Source organism: Protobothrops mucrosquamatus, unplaced genomic scaffold, assembly GCF_001527695.2.
Source record: "Protobothrops mucrosquamatus isolate PMUCROS unplaced genomic scaffold, P.Mucros_1.0 scaffold1532, whole genome shotgun sequence".
Classification (NCBI taxonomy): Eukaryota; Metazoa; Chordata; class Lepidosauria; order Squamata; family Viperidae; genus Protobothrops; species Protobothrops mucrosquamatus.
The window spans coordinates 237,217-263,948 of NW_015387704.1; the positions used below are offsets into that span (position 1 = coordinate 237,217).

The 26,732-nt window shown below is 37.6% G+C and overlaps 1 protein-coding gene across 5 annotated transcripts; it reads right to left on the minus strand.

Moving 5' to 3' along the window:
* Positions 1-370: 370 nt before the first annotated feature.
* NSUN3 (NOP2/Sun RNA methyltransferase 3) lies at positions 371-22,623 on the minus strand. 5 transcript variants are annotated; one of them, XM_015822356.1, is made up of 6 exons: positions 22,454-22,623; positions 21,723-21,832; positions 20,479-20,822; positions 19,757-19,911; positions 15,617-15,738; positions 371-3,065 (listed from the first exon to the last, which is right to left on the minus strand). In XM_015822356.1, exons 1-6 carry the CDS (start codon positions 22,535-22,537, stop codon positions 2,804-2,806), a joined length of 1,077 nt encoding a protein of 358 aa, XP_015677842.1. In that variant the 5' UTR covers positions 22,538-22,623; the 3' UTR covers positions 371-2,803. The 5 variants fall into 5 exon arrangements, with proteins under 5 accessions (XP_015677842.1, XP_015677841.1, XP_029141175.1 ...); XM_015822355.1 differs by lacking the exon at positions 22,454-22,623 and adding an exon at positions 22,239-22,346; XM_015822357.1 differs by lacking the exons at positions 371-3,065; positions 22,454-22,623 and adding exons at positions 3,072-4,268; positions 22,239-22,346.
* Positions 22,624-26,732: the final 4,109 nt, after the last annotated feature.

Below are 26,732 nucleotides of genomic sequence, written 5' to 3' on the forward strand. Positions count from 1 at the left end.
GCAGGCAGGCAGATACTTGCTGATAATTTTCAGTATTTCAAAGGCTGAGGGAATTATTAAAATGTTCCAGTTCTCAGTTGGAAACACACTCTTTTGCATTAGAGATGGGCAATTTGCATCCCAGAAACTACATTCAGCCCCACAACTTTTTTTTATGGTCCTCAGTGCTTTTCTTGACACCTATTGTTGAAAATCGGTGATCGTTGTTCTGATGCACAAAATAAAACAGATTGAAAATTAAAATCCTCTAACTTTAATGGGTTTAGGGTCAGCACCAAAGATTTGGAAGAGCTGGATTTCAAATTGTACCCCTCTATTCTATTATGACATAAGCATGCAGTACCTGTTTGGTGCAATATGAGTCAATGGGTATTTCATAGTCATTTATTATGTAAATTACCATAAAAGTAAATTATATATTTTTTTTCTGATAAGGACTGAAAGAGTTAAATTGAAGGTAGAATTCTGTAAAAAATTTGTCAACTCCAGATTATCCTAAAAGGGACAGTACATTATAACAGAGAATCAATGATCCCACTTGGCTTACACAAATCTATATATATAAAGCAAAATATTTCATTACATTTTTTACCTAGTTGGAGATACCACATACTTTAGAGCCTGGCACTAGATTCAGAACAGGACATTAAAATGTTAGAGTAGGTTAATATACAGAAAGAAAAGATACTCGCCTTCGTTTTAAAGGAAGACATGATATTGATTTGAAGCAAAATAATTCTACATAAAAATTATGCTTCCATACACTATCAATATTTTAGGTTATATGTTGGAAAGAATTCAAGTACACAAATATTTGCTTGCAATGATAGAATATATATTGCTTGGATAAAAATATTACTGAAGCTGTTCCTTTGTGCTCAATACATAAACAAGGGTTGGTGTTGACCTATAAAATTCTTTATGCCTAGTTACCTACAAGACAATTTTCTACTGAATCAGCCTATTCAGTACATTTTCTTCGGGTGTTTTTGGTTCTATGCCATTTTTATAAAGAGAATGATGGCCAGGAAGTGCTGCTTCTCTATTCCAGCTTTGGAATATTTTGGAATACTTTTCTCTTAGAATTAAGGTTTGATGCATTCCTTCTAACATTCTGGAAGCTACTGAAGATGCTGGATCTTCAGAGAGTTTATTCAAAGTCTGCTATCACCACTTCGATTTGTTGTCCTTTGAATTATATAAACTGATTCAATTGTTTAAATAATTTTACTTGGCTTTATTATGATATTGTCTTATTGCTGTTAATATAAGTTTCCTTGAATTTTATTTCATTACATGTTGGCTGTTTTACCATGAACACTTTGACTGTGGACATTTTTTGTGTTATTTCAGTAGAATGGAAACAAAACAAACGAATAAACAGTTAGTGTAGGCGTACAAAGGCTACCCTATTGTTTTCAAAAGAACAAATTCTATAGCTACTATTTCTGCAACTTTCTTAGAACTCATCAAGAGGATATGCAAGTTCATGAATGACTTAGTTCCCGTACTTTTACATATCCAAACAGATCTCTACTTGAGAGGGAATACATTTTAAGAATTAAGAGTTCCAAACAAATGTATCATAATATGATATACACTAGGTAACAGAGACTAGAGGAAAATAGTCTTGTGTAGAAACTGGATATACACTTCTCACCCAACAGTCCATTTTTTTAAAGAAGTCTGCTTTAGAGCAGTTATTCAGAAAAGACCTAACATCATTTTGAATCAATTCTTTGTTCAGTTTGCTGACTTCAGTAATTACAGTGGTAATTATATAGAAATGCCCTTGCAATACTGTGTTGAATATAGCTATTCCTCATCCTAGATTTGAAGTCACTTTGTCACTGCTAGATAAACGACATTTATCTCCAAAGATGCACACCAAAGTGCCACATTTGCTGGCAATCAGCTCTTGAAAGATGCTTTCAATAGAGTTCCCGTATTGTACAGTACATTCTGGCAGAAGTAGCACTAGCACCAATTAAGATTATTTCAATATAACCTGTGATTTCCAGTGGCAAAAACAAGAACTTGCTGACTCAGACTGATTTTGCTTGAAGCTAGAATAGTTTCATTATAAAAGGGTCATTTATTTATGCATTTACATATTAACTGTTTTTCCTGATTTTTTTTTTTTTTTTTTAAACTATTTTACACTATATCCAGGAACGCTGAATTGCCATATATTATTATTTAGTTAGAGAAACTTAGTGACATGCAATCTGGGAAACTAGAAAAGTTGGCATGTGCTTCTCATATATAAAATAAAAGTATCTGATTATGTCATGTGGTTACACTTTAATTTATTAACTGTTTATAAATAATTGTGATTAAGTTGGTTTCCAGATCTGGTTTAAAGAGAAGTATTGTTTGCTTTCTATCTGGCTACCGGGAAGAATTTACATACTAAACACTGAATATGCTTTAATTTGAAATCAGTGTTTTTCAGCATAATCCATTACACATTCAAAACAGGTTATCATTTAGAACTTTTCTCTGAATATTCCATCTAACAATTGGGAACAAAAACAGGAGAAAATGTAAGTTACTTCCAATAGCTGGAACTGAAATTAACTTCAGATTAGTTTGTATCCCTAGTTATTGCTGCAATATGGCTATAGGATTTAATAGAAATCTCTACATGAATCATTCATTTTTTCAAATATTTTAAATAGTTCAAAAAGAAAGTACAAAGATTTATTAAAATTGATATTGTCAGTGGTGTATGAATCACAAACGCTCTTGTAAAGATGTAGCCATACAAAACCGTCATTTTGATTCACAAGCATTTCATGAATCACACTTTCTTTAATTTAGATATATACATCGGTCCCCATGCCTTCCCTCTTTCTGGAAGTACTAAAAGTTCATGCTGTTGGACATTGGCAGCAAATCTGAATTCCTTGGATACTGAAGCGACTAGGGTGTGCAAATCCACTGGCAAAACATTGCTGCAGGAATCAAGGATGTGACTTATGACATCATGATTCTCTGCCTTAGAAAGAGTACATGTAGAATAAACCAGATATCCTCCAGGACGCAAAGCTTTAATTGCAGATCTGTTAAATAATAAAAGCAAAACAAAGCAAAAAAGAGTAAATATTCTATTAAATTGGATTCATCACCATACGTATTTACACTTGGAATCTTCACCTGCCAGAAAATGTGCATGGTTATGTGCATTAAGCTTAACATTTCAGTAATGACATGTGATTATTATTGCTCAGTCAATACATACAATTGAATCCATTACTAAAATGTTGGAAGGATATATTACTTTTTGCCCATAGGAGATAACTAGCTCACTGTTTTTCAAACTTTGACCAAATGTTAACCTGACAATAAATTTTGGAGAAAAGAATAAGAGATAAGAAGGGAGAAAATGCATCAGTGTAAATTATTGTTTTGTTCATGGTTTACTGAACTAGCTATAAGGAACTGGCTATTCTATTAATCCTGGTTTATAAAAAAAAACAATACCTGAGCCTCGCACCACACTAACCCAAAACTGAATGTGCAATATGAGGTCCACCTGTAAGTAATGGAAATTTAAGAATACAGGATTTAAACTACAGAAATCAACTGAACATTTCTTATTTCAGAGCAACTCTCAAGATACATGGCAATCTTATGAGGTGACTGAAGTACCACCTCACCATATTACCTGGGTTCCTTTTGGGTTAGTTCTGAATAAGTGGATAATGAGTTCTCTAAGATGTTGATTACCCACAGGCTGCATGCTTGGTTCTTTCTTTCTCTGGAAAGGGGCAGGAGAGGGGGGATTGTTCCCTCGGTTCAGAAAATTGTACCTTGTTATGGGAGGGACCACTGTTAAAATAAGGCAGTTTCATATCCTTCTGAAGATGCCCTGTTTGGAGTCAGAGGTATTGAACAATTTCCATACTTTCCCCTTGTTGAAACAATAGATTGGAATCAACTAGAGTGCCCTGGATGGAGTAGATATCTAGATATCTGTTTCAAGCCAGGAAACAGGACAGTGATACCAAGATTTAGTTTTTTCCTCATGTGTGTGGAGGGGGACAGATTATTCAGAGGGCTGAATGGTAACTGATAATATATTGAAACCCCAGGTCACACTGGAGATGCTTGAAGACTTTTAATGGTATGTAGGAATATCCTTGAAAGACAGGAAGAGGAAGAGTACGAGTCACAGCCAAGGCAATGGTCAGATAAGAGACATTTCAACGCACTGAAGAAACAGAGGTTTGGAAATCATATCAGAAGGGACCCTTCTTCGTTCTCTGGAAAGTAAAGACAAGGGGAGAGAGATGTATTTTCAGACTTGCAAGGACTTTAACCTTACAATAAAGGCAGTGTTAATATTCATGGAACTGCTTTCTCATCTGGACTATTCTAAAGGACAGTATGAGGAGGTTCAAAATAAATGGGAGAGCAGACGCAAAATAAATGTACTAAGATACAGCTATTTGTGTATATTGTTTCCTCTGTGCCAACTGTTATCTTTGGAGTTGCAACCCCATCTCTCTGCAGGAGCAGGCCTGTTCCTTAGAGGTCTTCCTGGACTTGCAGTTTTTGCTGAATTAGCAAGCAGAGGCCATGACGACGAGAGCCTTCACCAAGCTTCATCTGGATGCCAACTGAGACTTGAGGCAGAGACCCTAATTATGGTGGCTCATGCCCACATCACCTTTTATAGAGATTACTGCAATGCATTGTACATCAGGCTGCATTTAAAGACTGCCCTAAAGTTTAATTAGGTGCAAAACTTGATGGACTGAATGCTCAGTTACTACTCGGTGGGCATCTGTTTATAACTCTGCATTAATTTCCTATTAATTTCTGATACCATTGAAAGTGCAAGTCTTTACTTTTTTTTCTTCTACTTAATTGTATCCAATTCTCAAAGCCACTGCCGCATTCCTAGGGTTGAGATAAAGTGATAAAGCCCAAGGTCACCCAAGTATCTTAATGCCTAAAGCAGGACTAGAACTCACCGTCTCCCAATGTCTAGCATGGTTTCTTAATCACACTAAACTTGCTCTTGTTTCTAATCTATAAAGCAATTTATAGCTTGGCACCAGATTACCTGCTGTATTGAATCTTTTCCTTTGAGTTGGCATGACCACTTTGATTTTACCAGGAGAAGCAGCTAGTTTCACTTCTGAGACACCAGAGCCCAGATATAGAAGCTTTTCTGTCATGGTGCCAGTTCTCTGGAATAGCTTCCTGTTGACTGGTTCCAACGTTATTTGCCCTCCAGTAATAGTTAAAAACAACTTTTCTGGAATGCATTTCAAAGCTGAACCCAGGTACTGTGTTTCAGGTAATGTTTTGTATTGTATTTCTTAATTATTTATGATTACCTTAGTTTTCCTATTTTTGAGCAACCAAGAATCTCTGAATAAAATTCTGAATAATAAATTAAAAAATAAAACAGTGTTGAAAATTTTAATTAATTTTAACTGGCAAAAAGCTGTACTTTGAAAGGAAGAAATGTGTAATTATCATTTCAAATTTTCAGCAATTCTGAAAAACTCAAGACATTCACAAATTTTTCTCAAATACCATTCACTGCAAAATGCCAAAAAGTAAATACAATTTTGTGATTGGTTGCCATATTGTATTTAGGCAGTTTTATCTTTGGGTCACCTTTTCACACTTAGGTGTAAAAGGATGCAGATACATCCTACATTGGAAAAGAGAAATAATATAGCAATTCAGGTTACAAACTTCACTCTCTCAGCCCACTCCGAGTAATTACAAGTTCTGCATTCTACTAGAATGGCCAAGATTAACTCTGTCATTAATTTATCTATTCTCCATATTAAAAAAGGGGAAAAAATCAGGGCAGATAATGAGGACAGTGTGTCATACTTCAATGCTGCCATCTTGTGTTCATTAGCAAAAACTATTTTCTGAGACTGCAGAGCTGGATCTGATCAGCAGGGAAAAATCTGCTCCAAGCCAATCAAACCACAGAAATAACATTGATATTCTTCCCTATATTCCTTCTTATAAAAGAGGAATTCTGTTTCCCCCTTCCATTTGGCATCTTCACATCACAGTAATTTGATTTCGGTTTCTTCTTGTATTGTCCTGCTACTCTTCCTTACAAATTCATTGGAAGATGCAAGAAACTGTTTGTATCCACAATATACAATTTATCATGGGGCTGAGCAGTACTGAGACAATGCAAATGAAGCCCCAGAAAGCTTTGCCTATATCAAGTCTCCAGCATTTGTTTTTCTAATATCATAGGCACAACTTTTCCGTCAACTCCAGAATGATGGTAACTTCTCTTCAGCCTTGAGTGTTCCTTCAATTATGGAAGAGACTTATACAAAGACTTTTGAAACTTTTTACAATTTACAATCATAACCACATGTAGATGCAGCTGCTGGAAGACTGCCAGATATTCTAAGAGTAATTACTTAGAAGGCCTTGATACAGTAGATCCTTGCCATTGTTTTAACTGCTTTGCCTGGCATTGTAAAGAACCATTGACAAATGTTGTGCTGTAATCTCTATGGGCCCAGCCAAGCCAGGTTTCAAGGCAGCACAACGAAATAATTCAGATTAAAGTGCAATGGTAACTCATTAAAGGATAATGTTGCTTCTGCACAGCATTATATATTTTTTTGTTACACAATCACTAGTAGAGGAATATTAAGTTGAATGCTCCAACACTGGAAGTTTTTAAGAAGAGACTGGACAACCATTTGTCTGAAATGGTATAGGGATTCCTGCCTGAGCAGGGGTTGGACTAGATGACCTCCAAGGTCCCTTCCAACTTTTTATTATTATTATTATTATTATTATTATTATTATTAAAGTTATTGGATATTTAGAGCAAAATCTCTGGGTCTTGAATGCTAGAAGTCAAGCAAATTAAAATAAAGGCTGTCCAAGTAAAATTGATTAAAAAGCTATTTAAGTTTTTAAAAATGTGAATTGAAATTGATACTGCACAATTACACATTATTAAAGGGCAACTAAAAAAGATGTTTTTAAAGCTGGAGTAACAGCCTAGGTAAAAGGCAGTTCTAGCACTTCACTGGGCAATTCTATATTGATGGCCCCACTAAGAAGAAAACCTGGCCTCAGCTTGTGAAAAGAGAAAAGTTTCCGCCCCCCCCCCCTTATTTTAGCACTTCTGAAAGTTATTCTTAAATCTGGATGAACAACATAAAATACAAGGAGTTTCAGAACGGATGCAAAAGAGATGCAGTATTTTTTTTTCCAATGGAAGTATCTATTGCAGTGGTGGCGAACCTATGGCACGCGTGCCAGAGGCGGCACTCAGAGCCCTCACTTTGGGCATGCGCACCATGCCCTGAAGATGGCAACCGTCCCTCTTCAACCAGCCACCCACTAACTCGCTGAGGTCCCACATGGCCAGATGCATCCCAGCACCCAATGTGCTCGCTGGCCTCTGTGTGCAGGGGCTGATGGTGTCAGGCAGCAGCTGCCCCGGCCTCACCTTGCCCTGTAACAATGGCACCCCCGCCCTGTCTCACCTTGCCTCGCCTCACCCAGCAGGACGAGCCTCCTGCCCACCGCCCCACCTGCCAGAGACCCCGTGGATCTCCAACCCTGCCCGGCCCCCACAGGCATCCCTCCCCACGAGCAACATCGAGGTGATCACACCCACCTTGTCCACACCCACCCAATCTGCCATGACCACCACAGCCATGCCCACACAGTGAGCCACGCCACCTGGCACCCGGCAATAAATAAGTGGGTTTTGGGTTGCAGTTTGGGCACTCGGTCTCTAAAAGGTTCGCCATCACTGATCTATTGGATCAGAAGAATCGAAGTTTTTTAGTTTGTTGATAGAGGGGAAACCAGTTGGAAATACTATATTTGTTTTCAGGTGATTCATAGATATTTTATAGCAATGAGATCACCATTATAACCGAAAGACCCTGAGAGCTAATATAAATGTGGTTGGTCAATTTTAGCTGTTTGCTTTGCGTTTTCATTAATATCTTCAGTTTACCCAAAAGAGTAAAGTATGAGGGTTTTATAACATAACAGTGACATATATTGATATGTGAAATGTGCTATCAGTCCAGCAAACATTGAATTCCAGAGACATTTAGACTCAAACCTGAGTCTACTTATTTGTTTCTATGTCTTCTGGAAGTACTCAGGAAACGATTGAATAATTGAGAGTAATATACTATTTTTACTTGTTTTTAACATGGGTGCAATAAGCCATCTCAAAATCGTTAAAAAATGTATTCTTTAATCTTAATATATTATATATATCATAACATTTCCACTGTGTGATTTATGACATTGCGGGGCTGTTTATGATAATTTTCATCCCCTCTAAATCCTAAATTTGGAGCTCTTTAGTAAAATTTGTGTGCAATTTTAGCTAGGAAACTAATGTTAGTATTTTTTTTTTCCATTTCAAGCTTAAACTCTTGAAATATGCTCTCAGTGAATTTCATTTGCGTAATGGTAGTGTAGCAAAGCTTCCCGGTTGCACTTTTCTACTGCATCCTAGAGGAAAATTGTATGAAATTATACAGGAGAATGGAAAATGATTTTGTAATCAAGGGCTGACATGTGGACACTTTAAAGCTTTTTGGCCTTTGAAGTACACAGGTACAGTAAGTCACCAGAGGAAGAAAGTGAAAATTAGCTACTGCTGTATTGTCACTTAGCTAGGTACTCTTTTATCAAACTCCAATTTCTTTTTCTTCCAGGAAACAGGGTCCAATTTGATTAAATATGCTTCAGGGAAATGGGCAATTTCAGCTTGCTAGTATTTTTTTCTACCAACAAGGTTCTTGTTGTCAAAAATGTTCCATTTTAGGGACATAATTTAGAATGATTTATATAAATTTGCAAAAATTTCCCTGAATGATGTATGTTTCCTACAGCCAGAAGTCCACAAATTGGATTCTATATGTCAAATACTGGAAAAAGAAAAGTGAAGGAGGTCAATGTTTTTAAATGTGATTGATTTCTCTAAAGGAAACGGGTGACATGATGCATTACTACAATAAGACACTCATATTTTGGTTATAAATCACAGGCTTCCTTTTTTGGTAGGAAGTCACTCCCTCCTAAGACAAAGGAGTAGGAAAATACAAACCTCCCGACCCTTTTTGTGATGTTGTTATGACAGATTTCCATAAAAAGCTGTACTTCCTTGAAAACTAACCATTTTAATTCTCTCTCAATTATGCGGACAATGAGTTTATATGATCAATAGCCCGAGATAATATACAATAAATTACCGATGAGAAAAAAAGAGAGGAAAAACCCTTGCTTATTAGTCTCCTTGCAGCATATCATACATTGCTAGCAATATAAATTTAACATTTCATCTAGATTAGTAAAACACAATAAAATATAAATCTTAAAAAGATCTATGTTCCTATACCAATGTCTAGGCCAGAGGTGTCAAACTGCTGGCCCGCGGGCTGGTTGTATCATACGGAGGCCGCGCCCACCCAAGCTCTGGCAATGCAAAAAGTCGCGATACATCACGACACGTCACGTGATGCAGCGAGTTTGACACCCATGATCTAGGCCAGGGCTTTTCAACTGGTGGTACATTGGCACCTGGCATGTGGTACGTGGCTCTGCCCAGCCTAGCAGGGGAGGGAAAGAGCCAAAGTGGCACAGTGCAGGACTTGCTGTGAGAGAGTCCTCAGGAGCTGCAGAGTGGCTGGGGAGAGACCAAGGCCCCAGGATCAGCACTTCTGGATCACCCGGAAGAGAAAGGAGGAGGAGGGGGGCGGAGACAGGAAGGGATATAAAAGGAGGCAGTTTAGGCGAGAGAGGGAGAGAAAAAAAAATGCAGCCTTTTGAAGATGAGTCAGCTGGAGGGAAAAGAAGAAGGGAGGGAGGGAGGAGAGGAGTTCAAATAGGCCAGCTGGGAGCCAATCTACAACTTCTGTGGCAGCCATCTGTGCTGGGCGGGCACATAAGTGGCAGCTAGAAACAAGCAAGAAACACAGCGGAGGAGGGGTTTCTCTCCACAAGGAATGAAGAAAGGCAGCATTGGCTGGAGGTAAGGCACGGAGGGAGGGAGGAAAGGAGATGGCAATGAGAAAGAGGTAAGTAGAGAGCAGGAGGGAGGGAGGGAGGGAAATGGAAAGGAAGTGTTGGAAGAAAAAGCCGGGGGCTTCCTTTCCAGCTGGGAGGCTATACCTTTAAGAGAAAAGAAAAAAGGTGTTTGAAATAGAGGAGAGGAAGCCGGCTGCTCAAGAGAAGATGTTTATTGGGAGAAGCGAAGTGCCATTTCAGCAGTTCGGTTCTGGATCAGCTGAACAACAAACCGGGAAAGTGGAAGGATTCTTATGTGATTTTGTGACTTTGAAGTTCTGGGATTTGTGCAATATGTCTGGCAATTTCTATTGTGGCTGATGGCTGATGTCCCGTGGTCGGATTTTGGGGCAAAGGGTTACTGGTTCTAATTCTATTGCTGTTATTGTTAGATGTAAGTTTTGCTGCAAGGGATTTTGAAGTATTTTTGTCCTGAATGGATTTTGCCTGTAGCATTCCTTTACTTATGAATGGAGCCATTTGGGGAGGCAGCCTTAGCCAGCAGCCAGTACTTGCTACATTTGTGTGGTTTTGTTTTTTTTTGGTTTTGTTTTTTTAAGTGCCACCGGCTCCATAATTTTCCTTTCTAGCCAGTAGCTAATTCTTAAAGGGGAATGCGCCGTTTTAAACTAGTTCCCTCAGCGGCGTGTCTTTTCTGTCTCTTGAGGCTTTTCCTTATTTGATAAATATATGGAAGAGGGAAAATACTGGGGGGGTGTGTTCAAATTCTTCCTTCAGAAGGAAGAAGGGAATGAGAAAGAGGGAGGAAGGAAAGGAGGGAGGGAAACAGGAAGGAAGAGAAGAGGGAGGGAGATTGGAATGAAAGGGAGGGAGGGTCTGAAGGAAGTCCCGTCCCACCTTAGCACTTGGCCAGCAGCAGCCCTGCTATTGACTTTTCTTGTCAAAAGGTTGCAAAAAGGGATCACATGACCCTGCGATACTGTCACAATCATAAATATGAATCAGTTGCCAAGCATCCAAATATAAATCACATGACCCTGGGGATGCTGCAACGGTCATTAGTGTGAAAAATGGTCATAAGTCACTTCAATGCCATTGTAATTTAGAACAGTCACTAGGTGAATTGTTGTAAGTCGAGAACTATCTGTACTTTATCACCTTTTTCCTTTTTTTTGGGTCATCAAGTTTTTGACATCTTGCTAGGGGATACTCAAATACTGCCATATCCTAAAAGTGATACAATCGGTGAAAAGGTTAAAAAGCCCTGGTCTAGTCCATCTACCATTGAAGTGCAACATCATTTATATTAAAAAATAAAACCAGATACTGGATCGAGATATGCCCTCAGCTTACAATCGGTCACTATGTGATCTATAGTTTGACGTGTGACCTCACAGTCAGACTGAGGGGAGGATACTATACCCCATTTATACAGACACCATGTGAAATGCGAATATGATAGGAAACTGAATGCTCTTCTTTCAAAATTTTGAATTTTAACAGGTTTAAGAGGTACAGATACTATTTAGACTCTATGATGCAGAATGCAGAGATGGTTAGCAATGACCAAATAATGTTTTGCAAAATTGCAGTGCTAATTAAGGAAGAACAGCCCTACTTTGTAAAATTCAGATGGATTTCTATGCAAACCTTTCTGAAAAGAAAGGCAGCTCTTGAACAATTCCCACTGGCCCTCTCTGCATAAAACAAATGATTCTGCCTAGCCAAGTGGCTCCTCTATGTGCACCAATAACACACATGAGATGGTCCGGTCTTTCAACTGCAATGTTGACATTACAGGTGTGGGGTGGTGGTGGTAGGAGGAAGACTTTTCCCTAGGACCATGGTGGCACAGTGATTAGAATTACAGACTAATTCAGTTCACTGCTAGGAGTTCGATCCTCACTGGCTCAAGGTTGACTTAGCCTTGCATCCTTCCGAGATTGGTAAAATGAGGAATCAAATTGTTGGGGGCAATACGCTGACATTTGTAAATCTCTCAGAAAGTGCTATAAAACACTATGGGGTGGTATATAAATTGTTGGAGGTAATATGCTGACTCTGTAAACCACTTAAAGGGGCGGTATAGCCCTATGAAGCGGTATATAAGTCTAAGTGCTGTTGCTGTTGCTGTTACTTTACTAATTTCTAAGTGTATCTCATTGCTCTGTCTCTCAACAAGTGTTGCTATGGAGAAATAGAAAAAAGAACGGCAACAGAGAAAAGAAAGACCTTGTTTTTATAGGGCTATCTTAGAAAAGATAAGTGCTAGTTAACCTTTCAGTATCAGTTCCCATTTAAATCAACTCTATGCCTGCTTAAAGCTAAATTTAACATCTAGCAGTCTAGTCAATATATCCCTTTTCTCACTTTTTGCATAGCTGATTCACTGCGTCTCTCATGACTCTGTCAAGCTTACTGTGTGAAGAGGACAATAGTACTGGATCTAAGAGAATTTAATTTTGTTAAAACCTATGGTTACAAATGTTCCAATGAATAAAAGAAGTCAAGTCAAAGGAAGGGTACAAAATGTCTCTGTGTGTCTGTGTGTTTTGCCAAGGACTGCATTGAGCCCTTGAAGTAATCTACTCCAAAAAGTAATCAGAACAAAAGAGTGGATCTAGAAAGAAGAAACTTTAATTTTAATTCATTGGGTTTTTTTTGTTTAATGCCTTCAAGTCAGTGTTGATTCTTTGCAACTGCCTGGACAAGTCCTGCAGGATTATAATTATTATTTTTGGCAAAATTTCAGAAGTGGCCGCCATTGCAGTACCTTCTTCCTAGGGCTGAGAGAGAATGACATCTCCCCCTAGTTGGTTTTTTGCCTAAAGTGAGACTAGAACTCAATTTCCTTGTTTTGAGCGTGCTGCCTTAATAACTACACCCAACTGGCTATCTTAATTAATAATTAGATATCTCAATTAACTAATAGGCACCAAATAATTCAATAATATTATTTTTTTATAATTTGGTGGATTCCTTGAAGACATTAAGGAAACATCATCCAAGGCTTCTGAGAAATTACACCTCTGATCTATCATTTTCTCTGCTCCAAGGTGTTCATTCCTCAAGAAAACAACCCTGCCTTTTCCTTCTTTTGAATTCTATTCTGATAGGTAGCTAGATTCCCCCCCCCACAAAGGTGTTTAAAAACATAACAGTTATGTAGCAGCTGGGCAACCTTCAGGGATGCTATGCCCATCGCACTGCTTTCAACTGGCTCTTCTTTAGTGACAAGGGATTCGTTTATATAAAACTGACACTTTATTCGCCTTTATAACATGGCTAGTACTTCGAACCAAAGACAGCAAAAACGTTCATTTTTATTTTGATAAATTAAGTTGTGATCAGGACTCCAACTATAGCTAAAAGGAACTATAGTTGGTTTAAATAGAAATTGAAAATGAAATATTGAATCTTATGCTGAAGATAGGGACAAATAATTTTCCCATTAGGATGGGGAAGAGAATAGAGTCTAACTCAAACAATTCTTCATATGTGAAGCTTATAAATAATAATTAGCCTTATACATACTGCACATTTAAAAACATGTCTCCCAGACACTGCCCATTGCATAATACTATGGAGAAAAAGAAAATTCTGATAACAATAATGTGCAGTGTGTGTGTGTGTGTGTGTGTGTGTGTGTGTGTGTGTGTTTGTGTGTGCTTCTCTGCTAGAGAATGTAATTTATAATTCATTTTTATTTGCTTATGGATTGCATCCCCTCAATGAACTAGCCCTCTAGGTAAAGCCAAATACCCAAATTAAATTATCAATTTGGCCTTAGGTAGAAATATATAACTGGGCTTTATCTTATATTTATAACATCTCAATTTGAACTGGCAGATGATCTCTCTCAGCAGCTTTATCTTAAACAGAACCAGAGAGAGAACTAAGTCCTGAGACAACCTCTTTCCTTTTGTTAAACTGACTGAATTGACTTGCCCAGGTGGGAAAGCAGAACAGTGCCTGGAATCTCTAATCCTTGCAGGCCATTCAGAAAAATATTATGGTTGCCAATATTGAAGGCTGATAAGATTAAATAGTGCTGCCGCTATTTAAGTTCCATCACAGGGCACCTATTAATGGCCAGCGCTGCTACCATCCTATGCTAATATCTGAATCCACATTGTCTACTGATGGCATCCTGGTGTATTGGATTTTTAATTCCCTGACCATACTGCTAACTAGGAGTTCTGAGAATTGTAATACAATACATAGGAAGAGAAATAGGTTAGGGACAAAAGCTGGCCTAGATCCTTCTAACTTACTTAACTTGTGACAGCAACTGGGACTAGAATTTATGCCGCTAAACAATGGAGTCATAAAGTGTAACCATATTGCTTAGCGATTGCAATCCTTGAAATCTCAGTTGCCATTGTTAACTGAATCCAACAATTGTGAGGCAAAGCAACTTCCTGCTGACTTCCCACAACCAAAATCAGTGTGGCAGTCAGCAGGAAGTTGCAAGTCTCAGGGCTGCAGGCAGGTAAGTGGCTGCTGCCAAATGGGAAACTAGGCGAGGAGATATGCAAGGGGAGGGTCAGAGAGAGCGTGTAAATGGTGATCACGTGACACTTGACAACCAGTCGTAAGTGTGAACAGGTAGCTAAGCATCCAGGCTGTGATCACGTGACCATTGGAGTTCTGGGATGACTGGAACTCTGAGGACAGTTGTAACCACCACTGATTCAGGGTCGAGTAACTTGTAACAATCATAAGTTCATAGATTGTATGTCAGTGATGGCGAACCTTTTAGAGACTGAGTGCCCAAACTGCAACCCAAAACCCACTTATGCATCGTCGAGTGCCGGGTGGGTGTGGCCAATTGGGTAGGCGTGGCCCATTGGGTGGGCGTGGCTGCGGTGGTAACGGCAAACTGGGTGGGACTAAAAAGTTCAATCAATCAATTCCAACTTTGCAAGATCTTTTTTTTTCCCGCGAGAAGTTGAAATTGACTGATTGAACCTTTTTTTTTTTTTTTGCACATGGCGGCGGAGGCCTAAAGCGAAAAGGTTTTATAAAACCCAGCTGAAGGCCTAGGACTGGGGCGATAGCACACGTGCCCACAGAGAGGGCTCTGAGTGCCGCCTCTGGCACCCGTGCCATAGGTTTGCTACCACTGTCGTATGTCAAGGATTATCTATATTGCTTTCTTCACTCAAATGTATAGATTAACAGACACTTGGTATTCACAACTTTTACTTATTTACTACAATTTAAGAATTACAAATGTTTTTTTTCTTTAAGGTGTTTTTAAAAAGGATACCAGGCATTGATCTGTTCCTGTTGTTCAAAGTACATTAAAACTCAGATATGGATGTCTGATGTTTTCCCTTCCTCCACCCTTTGGGAATGTCCTAGTTACAAATGTGAAAGAACTCAGCAGGAAAACTTGAATGGTGCTCTCTTTACACTATGGTAATTACTAGGAGAAAGCAGTGTAGCTCCATGCTTTTTGGAACAATGACTGGCTCAGTGTGACTACATATGGAGAGGATAATACATAGGTCAAGGAGATGTAGAGTTTCAGAATATGATTCAGCACGTACTTCATTCTGGGAATGAGCAGTCCCTTTTTGTTTTCAATTTTTACCTGAGCAGTTGTATCTGTACACCAGATAATAGCTTCCTTTGTGCTAAGCGCAGATTAGCCTGCTGGGTATCAGAAGAGAATAACCAACTTCTATCATTTGAGCAAGGAGCATCCACTAGGATCTGAATAATCAATGACAACAACAGAAAAATAGCTTTAGTAGAGTCACAAAACATAATCATGGAGTTAAAATGGACTAGTTAGTTTAACCAAAGACATTTCTTACAAATGGCTATCATTTGAACAATTGAGTAATTGGTCCTACTGTGACACTGCTCTTGTTGTTAGGAAGTTTTTCAACATTCAGTAGGATATTGTCTTCCTGGAACTTAAGCCCATTAAGCTCTACGGCCGGGAATAATAAACAGATCTTAATCTTCTTCTATGACATAGAGTAATTAAAAAATGTATAAATGCTATAAAAATTCTCCTTTAATTTTCTCTTAACAAAGCTAAATTTTCCCAAAGGTAGCAAAAGGTTATGAAAAATATTATATATGATATAACATACTTACTCACTTATACATTAAAAAAACAACCTTTTGCATTCCAAGCCATATGTATAGTCTGTATAAAAGAAAGACGGCATTAACCTCTTCTTGAGCAAATACTTATGAATATATAAAATAGCTTCAAAATACTTTTTACTATGTCATAGCCTATAACATAAAAGCTTCCAAAAGAGTTTACCGTAATGGGTAAAAGTGGTTGGAATACTAAACTTAGTGCACTTTTTAAGTATATGCTTCTTTCTTAATTAGCAAATTACTACTTTTTGGGTATAAAGTTTAGTAAAGATTTTAAGAAGATAAAAGCTATCAGAAATTAATACCAAGTAAAGAAAGAAAAGGGAAAATGAAAAGACTAAAGTACAAAAAGATAAAACAGAAACAGAAATCCTTTGCAGCAAATACAAGTATGATTATAAAATCTGAACTATATTCTTATAATAAAAAGCTCAGTGTTTCATATGTCTAATGTTTTCTAATCATTAAAATCATAAATCAAAAGTTTGTTTTTTTTTCTGCTTCATGCAAGAAATCTATAAAGGGTTTCCAGTCAGCAACAAATACAGATATTGTCTTTTCTATAATCAAAGAAGTCCATTTAGTCATTTCTGCAAATTCCATCATCTTCATCAGCCATTCCTCCATTGTGGGCAGTACGTTTACCCTTACATGCACTTTTGAGTATACAATAATTTTACTAAAATCAGTTATCATGTAATAAATTGTTACTGACAATCTTTGTTTTAGATTGCTGGGTTGGATTATATGTACAGTATATGAATATTTTTCACTGCTATTATTGCTTATATTGCTTTATAGCATTTTTATTTATTATTTTTCACATTTCTGAACTGCCCATCTCTATCAAAGAAGGTCCAGTTAGATCCTGAAGCTCCTGAAGTTTAATGTCCTGTTGCAAACTGTCACAGGATGACATACATATATGTATAATTATAAACACCATTTTCCTTGTCAAATACAACCACCCTGGTGTATGATATATTCATTATCAGACTTAGACCCCTTGACACATTATACAATCTAGCATTTTCTAGGAGTCTGAAATTACTTTTTCTAACTAATAAATTTTATTGAAAGGATACACTTTCACGAGCTACAGTTTTTAATAAATTTTGTTAGCTGGAACAGATTCTACCACCTTTACTTCTGTCTGATATTTGATATCAGAGTCCCTTCCTATAATGTCTGCTATTCAGTATTAATCATTTTGATTCTTAGCCAACCGCACAGCATCATCTGTACCCAAAAGTACACTACACCTATAACATCATAAGCTTCTGCATTTGTCCATAAATACATAAAAAAGTAATGAGAATCATACACGCACATTCCTAATTCAAAACCAAACCATTTCATTTATTCTCATACATGTTTTCGTCCCACCATACATTAATACTTAGCAACCAACTTTCAACTTATGCAAATGTTCACACTCCGCCGTTCAACCTAACAGCATGTACAATCTCATATTTTATTTTATTTAGAAGTCTTCTGTAGCTATCCAGCTTTGGTGCCATAATCTTGGGTAGCTCACAGAATCTTAAAAATCCAAATTTTTAATAAAGGTTATTAACAAAAGCTTCTGGCACCCCAAAGAAAAAGCATTTATCAACATTAAAGCTTTTCTAGGCTCCATCCCTACTCTACCCCAAGGCTTGCGGGAAAAGTTTGCTCTTGGTTTCCAGCAGTCTAGGAGGATAGCAGCCTGCCAGATCTCAGGTGGAAGGGTGTTCCACAATCAAGGGCATTAATTTTTAGACCATTCATTTCAATTCTACATTCAATACATCACTGTCATTCCCCTATGAATCTCTAAAACATTCTTTCAGCGTTTCTTCACTTTGACTTCATCCCAAATGATTTCATCACTTTTACTTTTAATTCCGTTCTCGCTATTGAAGGTTTCTTGTGCAAACCATTTTATCCACTTCCAGTTTTATTTCCACTGTAATCAATCTGCATTTTCTCTCCTTTAACCTTTCCTTGCTTGTTCTTACATCTTTTCAGCTCTGTTTTTTTCTATAAAGACTTTATTTTTCAAATTTATGTAGCTACCCATATAAACAAATGACTTTGGGCAGCATACCAAAAAAAACCCCTCTCTACAAATAACAATCATTATTAAAAACATTAAGAACTATAAAACACAGCTAAATAGGCGAATACAGTGCTACCTCACTAGTTCACCAATTCTCTAAAGTCCCTAGGCTTGATGCATTAACCATATATTATACATTTTTCTCATTTTTTTGCATTAATCATTCTCTTATATGCATTTTTCTCATAGATTCATCATTTATTTCATTATGCTTTTAAGGATGTTTCTCATGCATGCATTCATAATGTCCCCACACTTATCACTGGCATTCTGTAACAATTTCCACTTATTCTGTTGGAATACTAATCTATCTTTTAACATCATTTCATACTTTCCCTTCTGGCAATTATTTAACTTTGATTCTAGTTTATTTCACTTATTTCTAAGTTTTTTAAAGTTAACTGCAGCATTCCCTGCTAATGGAAGAAATATGCCTGACAATATGGGTACATTATGACTATTGTATTACAAAGGCCAAATTTATTCCAACCAAGCTCACACAATTCTATGTCAGTGATTTACTCACAACTCACCACTTAGGAAGCATATGCAGTGTATTCTGCACGCCTGAATTCTCAGGATACCAGATGGATGTAGGTATGTCTCCCACTCTAGACAGAAACATACGTACATGCATTCATGGACACACACAGAATACTCTTTGGCTATTCTTAAATTTTGTTTATAATTACATTTTAATTGCTAGCCCTGCATTAAGCAGGAATCTGGACTATGGGACTTCCAGGCCACTAAATCTCCAAGTACCAGCCTTGAATAATTCTGTTATTGTATTATTATCTGTAACTGCAAAAAAGCCAATGCAGTCCTTGGCTGCATCAACAGAGGGATAGTATCAAGATCATGAGAAGTGATAATGCCATTTCATACTGAACTTGTAAGACCATACTTGGAATACTGTGTTCAATTCTTGTCACCACAATATAAAAAAGATGTTGAGACTCTAGAAAGAGTGCAGAGAAGAGCAAAAAAGATGATAGGGGTTATTAGAGGCTAAACCTTATGATGAATTTGGTTTGTCTAGTCTAAAGACTTCTCCAAAACACCTGATGGCAGGACAAGAAGCAATGGGTAGATTATTAAAAAGATCCAACCTAGAATTAAGGAGAAGTTTCCTGACAGAGAGAATAATTAAATAGTGGAATGGCTTGCCTCCGGAAGCGGGGTTGCTCCATCTGTGGAGGTTTTCAAGAAGAGAATTGGACAACCATTTGTCCGAAAGGGTATAGGGTCTCCTACAGCAAGGGGGTTGGACTAGAAGACATCCAAGGTCCCTTCGAACCCTGTTATTCTATGTTCTGTTAACTTATTCTTCTTGGAGAGGAGACCCAAAGAAAACCAATGGTATATTTCTGAACAAAAAATAAAAATGCATTTTTTCTGTATTCTGTACAAAGAAAGAGCTATCACTATGATATGCTTTAATTAGATAAGTTAACTAGAGATAAGAGAAAAACATAGCCTTCATAACATTATTAGCCAATATAGACATACCTTATCAAACTTTTCAGGCTGAAGATTTCCTATTTCTCTTCCATCATTAGGAGAAACAGTAATTAGGCTCATCATAGATTCTGGAATGAAGGATTCTAATGTCTGCTTCAACCAATGGAATCTCAAGTTATCATATTCATTTGACTGTAAAAGCCCTATGCAAGAAAGGTAGATTAAAAAAAAAAAACACAAAACCAAATCAGTTTTCTCAAGGCACTTAAGACTATATTTAGAATATAAATTAATTCCCGGTTTCAGCCTAAAATCAAGAAAAAAAGAATGCCATGAGAGCATTCCTTATCAATGCCTTTGAATAAACTGTTAAATGTGTTTTTGGGAACAAGCTTGCCAACAATGTATTATTGGGTTTACTAATGGAGTGGTTTACCTGGGGTGGCATAGTGGCTCAGTGTTTAAGACGCTGGGCTTGTCGGCTGGAAAGCCGTCAGTCCAAGTTTGAGACCAAGCGTCATGTGATGGGGTGAGCTCCTGTCTTTGCTTACCTTAGCAGTTCGAAAGCATGCAAATGCGAGTAGACAAAAGGGTACTATTTTGGTGGGGAGGAAACAGCGCTCTGTGACGTCATGCTGGCCACATGACCGTGGAAATATCTTCAAACAGCGCTGGCTCAACAGCCCTTGAAACAGAGATGAGCGCTTCCCCCATAGTCGGTTACAACTAACAGAGTAAAATCCACAGGGACTCCTTTCCTTCCTTCTTACCTGGGCAAGCATATTGTAGTGTAGCTACTGATTTACCCCCTGGGGCAGCACACATGTCCAACACTTTTTCTCCATCTTTTACTTCCAGAGCCAGTACTGCCAGCAGAGAGGCAGCATTTAGCAGGTAGTACTGCTTTAACTGTCCATCTCTGTGTTTCTGAGCAGGGAATCTTCCAGGAGCATCACTGATGTAACACTTCAATGATTGTGGAAAAGAGGATGAAGGTCTTGGGAAAAGGAGGCGATAGTTCTTTAAACACAAATAAGACTCCATTTCAGAAGAGCAACTGAATTTATTAAGGAGGACTGCATATTGCCAGTACTGTGGTGTTATAAGAATTTCCCTGCAGATGAAAGAAAAAAAAATCCAGGTATGAAGTGATATATAAGAATTCAACAATTTGTTACTATGAATAGTTGTATCTGAAAGATTAGAGAGGTTAAACTGGTCATTAATTTCTAGATTCAGTTACATATAAAGGCAATTAAAGCAGGACAGCATATTGCACATCTTTTAATCTGGAATAAGCCACTCTGAATGTGTATGCACAAGGTGAAAGGTGCAGAATTTGAGTTGCAAAATGTGGCCTTGAAGTCAGGAAAAATTCATGTCTTTCATCATTTGCTACACAACTTATTTTCTTATCATTAAGACCTTAGAAGAAAGGCATTGTACTGGCATAGTGGTTAGACTGTTGGTTTAAGGGTCAAATGATCAAGATTCAACTCTCCTGGAATTTACCAGTTCTTTTTATATGACTTAACTTAGTTATTGAATTAATTCATTTTCTGTATTCACACAATGAATAAATTAATTTAATAAGCTGGGATTCCATAATAGAAAGCCAAAGTTAAAACTTCTTTATTTATATGTTAAATTAATATTCCAGTTTTGTTCAGAACCTTAAGGCAGCACACATTTGATGATTATTATAACTACAAGGTCACCTGGTTAAATAAATAGTGCAAATTCAACCAATGCCTGAAGTTGGATCAGTCACTGCGTAGCCAGGTTTGGGTGAACAAAAATAAGGCAGGATATAAATGCCAAATATTATACAACCTTTATGCTGCCCTCCTAAACGCTTCGGTGCAGCCTATGGAGAAGAGGAAAACTACACAAAGATGCTTTGTGCTTTGGCATTTTGGGGACAAGTACAATTTTAATTTTAATTATTTTTTTAAAAAAAATATGGATTGGGGTCGGGAGGAAAGAGTAGGAAGAAAAGAAAACAGAAATTAACCTGACTGAATTCCATGTTCCTCCCAACTCTTTAGAGTACTGTTTCTCGAAGTGATTGAGAACAACCTGGCATGCTTGCTTCTGAAGCTTTGTTTCTGATGGGGACTCTTTCTGATGTGGCATGAGAGAGGGAGAGAAAGAGACATGCATAAATACCAAGTATGCAAGTTATATGTCAACCTGCAAATATCTCTAAAATAGTTTGATTCCGGGGGCAGATTATTTGCAACAGGGATCACTCACATCACTTACGCCTTTTGTAGGTAAAGTGAGAAGAAAAAGCCTAAAACTCAGGCATTTGCTCTATTGCAGGGGTAGTCAACCTTGGCTCTTTTATGACTCGTGGACTTCAACTCCCAGAATTCCTGAGCCAGCTAAGCTGGCTCAGGAATTCTGGGAGTTGAAGTCCACGAGTCATAAAAGAGCCAAGGTTGACTTACCCCTGCTCTATTGTTTTCCGCAAGAAACAGTGGAACCCCATTCTATCCCGACGACGAAGAGGAAAAGAAAAACGCACCTTTCCATTAACACCGGAAATGAGGTCTAAATTTCCTTCTTGATTGCATTGGCGAAGCAAAGCTAGCTGAGATCTCCGTCTCCAAGTCGCTAGCATACCCGCGGGGGTCTATAATTTCCACTTTACCCACTTAAGTCGACTTTGAGCGTTCTGGGAAAAGACGGGAAAACGGCGGCGAAGCAAAAGTTCGGTCTTCTCAACCGGTTCGCACTCACCTGGCTCCTCGCCGAGGAATACTGCTCCTTTCTGGGTCGGTGAGCGGCAAGCAAATTTGCCCGAAGCATTCCCCGCAAAAGCATGCTCAACGTTGGAAGCAGCGGGCATGTTGTCTTTTTCTCCCTAGTCGGGCCGGCGGAAGAGCCTCCGAAAATCGAGTCACGGCCGAGAGGGGAAGAGGGGACCGCAATAGCGCCTCCTGCCGGGGAGGAACTGGCAACGGCTCGTGGCGCAATGGCATTTGACTAGTCCAGGGGTAGGCAACCTCGGCTCTTTTATGACTCATGGACTTCAACTCCCAGAATTCCTGAGCCAGCTATGAGTCATAAAAGAGCCGAGGTTGCCTACCCCTGGACTAGGCTGGATGAAATTCGGGCTGGAACGTAGCTAGTTCTTAACTTTTTAACACTTCTTGTGGATCGGGAGCGCAGTATATAAATGAAAAGCTAGCATCTAAAAACAGGATCTACTTGAATCTGATCTTTGCTTGCCGGTATTTTTTTTTTCAAACATAATTGATGCTTTACTGAAAAACCAAGGATCCCTTAATTCAGGGGTAGTCAACCTTGGCTCTTTTATGACTCGTGGACTTCAATTCCCAGAATTCCCGAGGCAGCTTAGCTGGCTCAGGAATTCTGGGAATTGAAGTCCACGAGTCATAAAAGAGCCAAGGTTGACTACCCCTGCCTTAATTCCTACTAAGAGGACAGTTCATCTAGTTTTTCTTACTAATACTAGAAAAGTGTTTCATTTTTATCTCCTACTCTCTGATTTAAAGTTGAAGGCAAATTGCATAGTATTCCCTTCCGTTTTCCCTCACAACCACCCTGTAACATAGGCTGGCTCAATGGTACTAGTGCAGGGGTAGGCAACCTTGGCTCTTTTATGACTGGTAGGAATTCTGGGAGTTGAAGTCCACCAGTCATAAAAGAGCCAAGGTTGCCTACCCCTGCACTAGTGAGCTTCTCTAGTTGAAGGTAGACTACAGGCTGGATTTCCCTTATACTTCACTGCTCCTCGTTGGCGTCTAATAATTGCTTCTGAATCTTAAAAAACAGTGATCAGTGTCTTGGGTCTATATTTTTACGCCATTTTGAAGCAATTAGTGCAGATATAGTCAGTGAAAAAAACAACTTGATAGGGTCCAAACCTCAGTTTTACATTATCAGAAATCATTCATTGGCCACAGATAGATGTTATGTGCAATTTGAAAGTTTTAGTTGGATCCCATCTAAAATGTACATTTTTGGGTGACATTAATAACAAATGTTTATAGTTTGACCACTGATTTTGTTAGCTGGTTAGTAATTCTCCATTTGGAGAAATGCCCAAGCTCCTTAAGGAATGGGATAGGACACAGAATACTTGAGAGTTATCAAAATGAACGTAGGGAAATGAGCTCCAAAGGATTTCTTGAAGCAAATCATAGGATAATCAGTTGTAAAATTAGTTTTTGACATTTATTTTATGACTAATTCTATGCAGATTAATTACATGTGATTGTGGTTTCATTTGAATGGAAATTTCGGTGCAATCCTTGAAATTTCAATCCATGAAATCCATGAATCCTCTCAGTCCAGGGCTTCAAAACCAGCTGGTGCCAGAACTGTAATGGCTCAGTGAGTGCAGAGATCTGATTGATGGTAGTTTCATGTGAATGCTGTGTAAAAATCAGAATCATGAGGATCCATGCATTATATTCATTTTTATGAATTATGGCTATGAATTCCCTCATGGCTCCATTTTATCTCCTATGTTCTTTAACATCTACACTGAACTGCTGGGAGATGTGATGTAGGCTGAGATGCCCAAAATACATGAATAACACCAAGTTCTACCTCTCCATTTTACCTAACACAGGTGAGGCAATTGATATTCTGAACTAGCACCTAGACAAAGTAATGGACTGGATGACGCCCAACTAGCTGATGTTATGTTTGTGAGTTGTGCATCTGCATTTAAAAAGCAGATTTGTGGTTTTTCAAACTGATACATTTTGCTAAGTAACAATAGGATATGCTAGATCCGGACTCTACAGCAGAGATAAGCAACCTGCTGCTTTGTAGGTATTGCTAACTCTCACTCTAGATTAGGGCTGTGCAAGCATAGAAAAAGTAGTAGCTGCTTTAAGGTACATTAACTTCAATGAACTGACTCCTTAAAGCTGCTGCAACTTTTCACAGTGTCAACTCTTTAAAGCCCTGCTTTTTCCCCCAGGATCAAATGAAGAAGGTTGGTTTAATGAACAATGGAGAAGTAATGTGCTCATACAAGAGTTAAAATATTTATTTAAAATAATTTCCGAAGCAAAAGTCTTACTCCATCCAATCTTGTGCTCAAATGTTTTGGGAAAAACTTCAACTGATAATTTAAAACCTTTTCTGATAATTTAAAAAAAATAAAAGCTGTGTTCCAGATAAAGTGAATTGTATGATGAAATATTAAATCACATTTCTGTGTATCTTTATTTCATACATAAAAACATTAAATGCATATTCAATAAATAATCCATAATAAAAGGAAAGTCAGCATGTTAAAAACACATTCCTAGTACTTATGCATCTTGTAACAACAATCCCATGAATATGCTTCATTATTGAATCTATTTCCACTGATAAAATAGAAGGTAAATAATTATTCCTGACCACGAGTTGCCCTCAAAATCTTCTCCAGACAGAAAATCTTCTATTTGAAACAGATTTTGAGGACTGGAGGTAGGGAAAAATACAGCATGGATAAGGAGAAAGTCCTATTGCATAAGCCTTGAGAGGAAAAAAAGTTTTTGAGCTTCAAGAAAGTAGGACAATCCTTAACAGTTTTCAGTGTTAACTAAAAGAAAAGAACATTTAACTTCTTGGGGGAAATGGAAAACAAACTTTCATTTTTGTATATAGCCTAAAAAATCAGGAATATTGAAACTATATATGGAAACAATTATGTACCATGAATTATGCACCACCTTTTACATTAGCCAGAAAGTAATCTTACAAGAACAAGCTCATTCAGCTTGTATGCATGCAACTAAGTTTATGAGACTATTTTTTTATATGACTTTAGGATAGATACAGATCATGTGTGAAAGGATTCAAACGATCAGTTTCATGACATGGCCATTACTATCATCAAGCAGAATAAAAGCATTAATTTAAACTGCAAAGAAACATAAGCTTTTGAGTAAGATAAACTGCAAAGAAACAGTAGCTTTTGAATACGATGTTGCTAGAAGGTAAGAATTTTCAAACCTCATTATATTCACAGACTTTTCAGTTTAGTATTAAGGCTTTATGCTATTTGTAAGCCATTCAACTACTTCACTATCTGAGCATACAGAAAAACCTCTGATCATATGGAAATTCTGATCATTTACCTCTAATATGCAATAAAGAAAAAGGAAGTAAAAATTGGACTGTAATGTTTTTTTTTAAAGAAAGGCATTTACATATTTTTAGAAATGTTCACTGTTGGAATAATGTTATTTTCAATTATTAATAACTGAAGCCATAATAAATATTCAGGGGAAAAAGATACCTTTTTTATATAAACATTTTCATTTATTTCAGCATATATGGAACCCCAACCTAATAGGGAAATATGTTTGCATGAATGAAATAAAAATTATGGAGTCATTTGAATTCAAAGCCAAAAACGTGGCTTGAATTGTGCAGGAATATGAACTTTGCATCTGCCTACTACTCTTTAAAACAGCTAAGCTTGCCACATAAGCCTGGGAGAAGATACATTTGTTACATTTGGTGTAAGGAGATGTAATTCAATTCTACTTCTGCTTACTTTAAAGGGAACCACAGCCCTAGTTCTCCAATTCATAAGTTCACATCTTCCCAAAATGAAATAAGTACTGCAAGAGCAGTGGCCATGAATATCAAACTCTATACAGTAATTGAAGGATATTTATTTATATCCTTTGGAAAGTCAAAAAGTTCCCTTTCCCTCTAGCTGCAAGAACACAAAATTAATGGTCACAATGAACGCCAGAAGTGCTGTTTCCCATCAAGGAAAACATGAATATAGTTTCCTTCCAACACATATTTCTTTCTGGTGGACCAAGAACAAGATAAAACAACATAATTAACAATTAGGCAAACTGTGATTCAAATCACACACAAATATATTGCTTTTCCCAAAAAAATGTAGTAGATACTTATGAATATAGGTAGGCATTTTAGTATGTCAAAATAGTTCTGCTGACCAAATAATTTCTTAAAAACAAATAAAATACTATAAAAATATATCAAAATGTTTAAATGTATAATTCACATC

What these genes read in the sequence shown, in the direction of transcription:
- NSUN3 (XM_015822355.1), bottom strand. Translation starts at nt 22,334, where the DNA reads ATGCTAGCGACTTGGAGACGGAGATCTCAGCTAGCTTTGCTTCGCCAA. An exon ending in GGAACATGGAATTCAGTCAG is followed by an intron (nt 20,823 to 21,722) that starts GTTAATTTCTGT and finishes TTTCATCTGCAG; the next exon opens with GGAAATTCTTATAACACCAC. An exon ending in GTACAGATACAACTGCTCAG is followed by an intron (nt 3,066 to 15,616) that starts GTAAAAATTGAA and finishes ATTATTTAACAG; the next exon opens with ATCTGCAATTAAAGCTTTGC.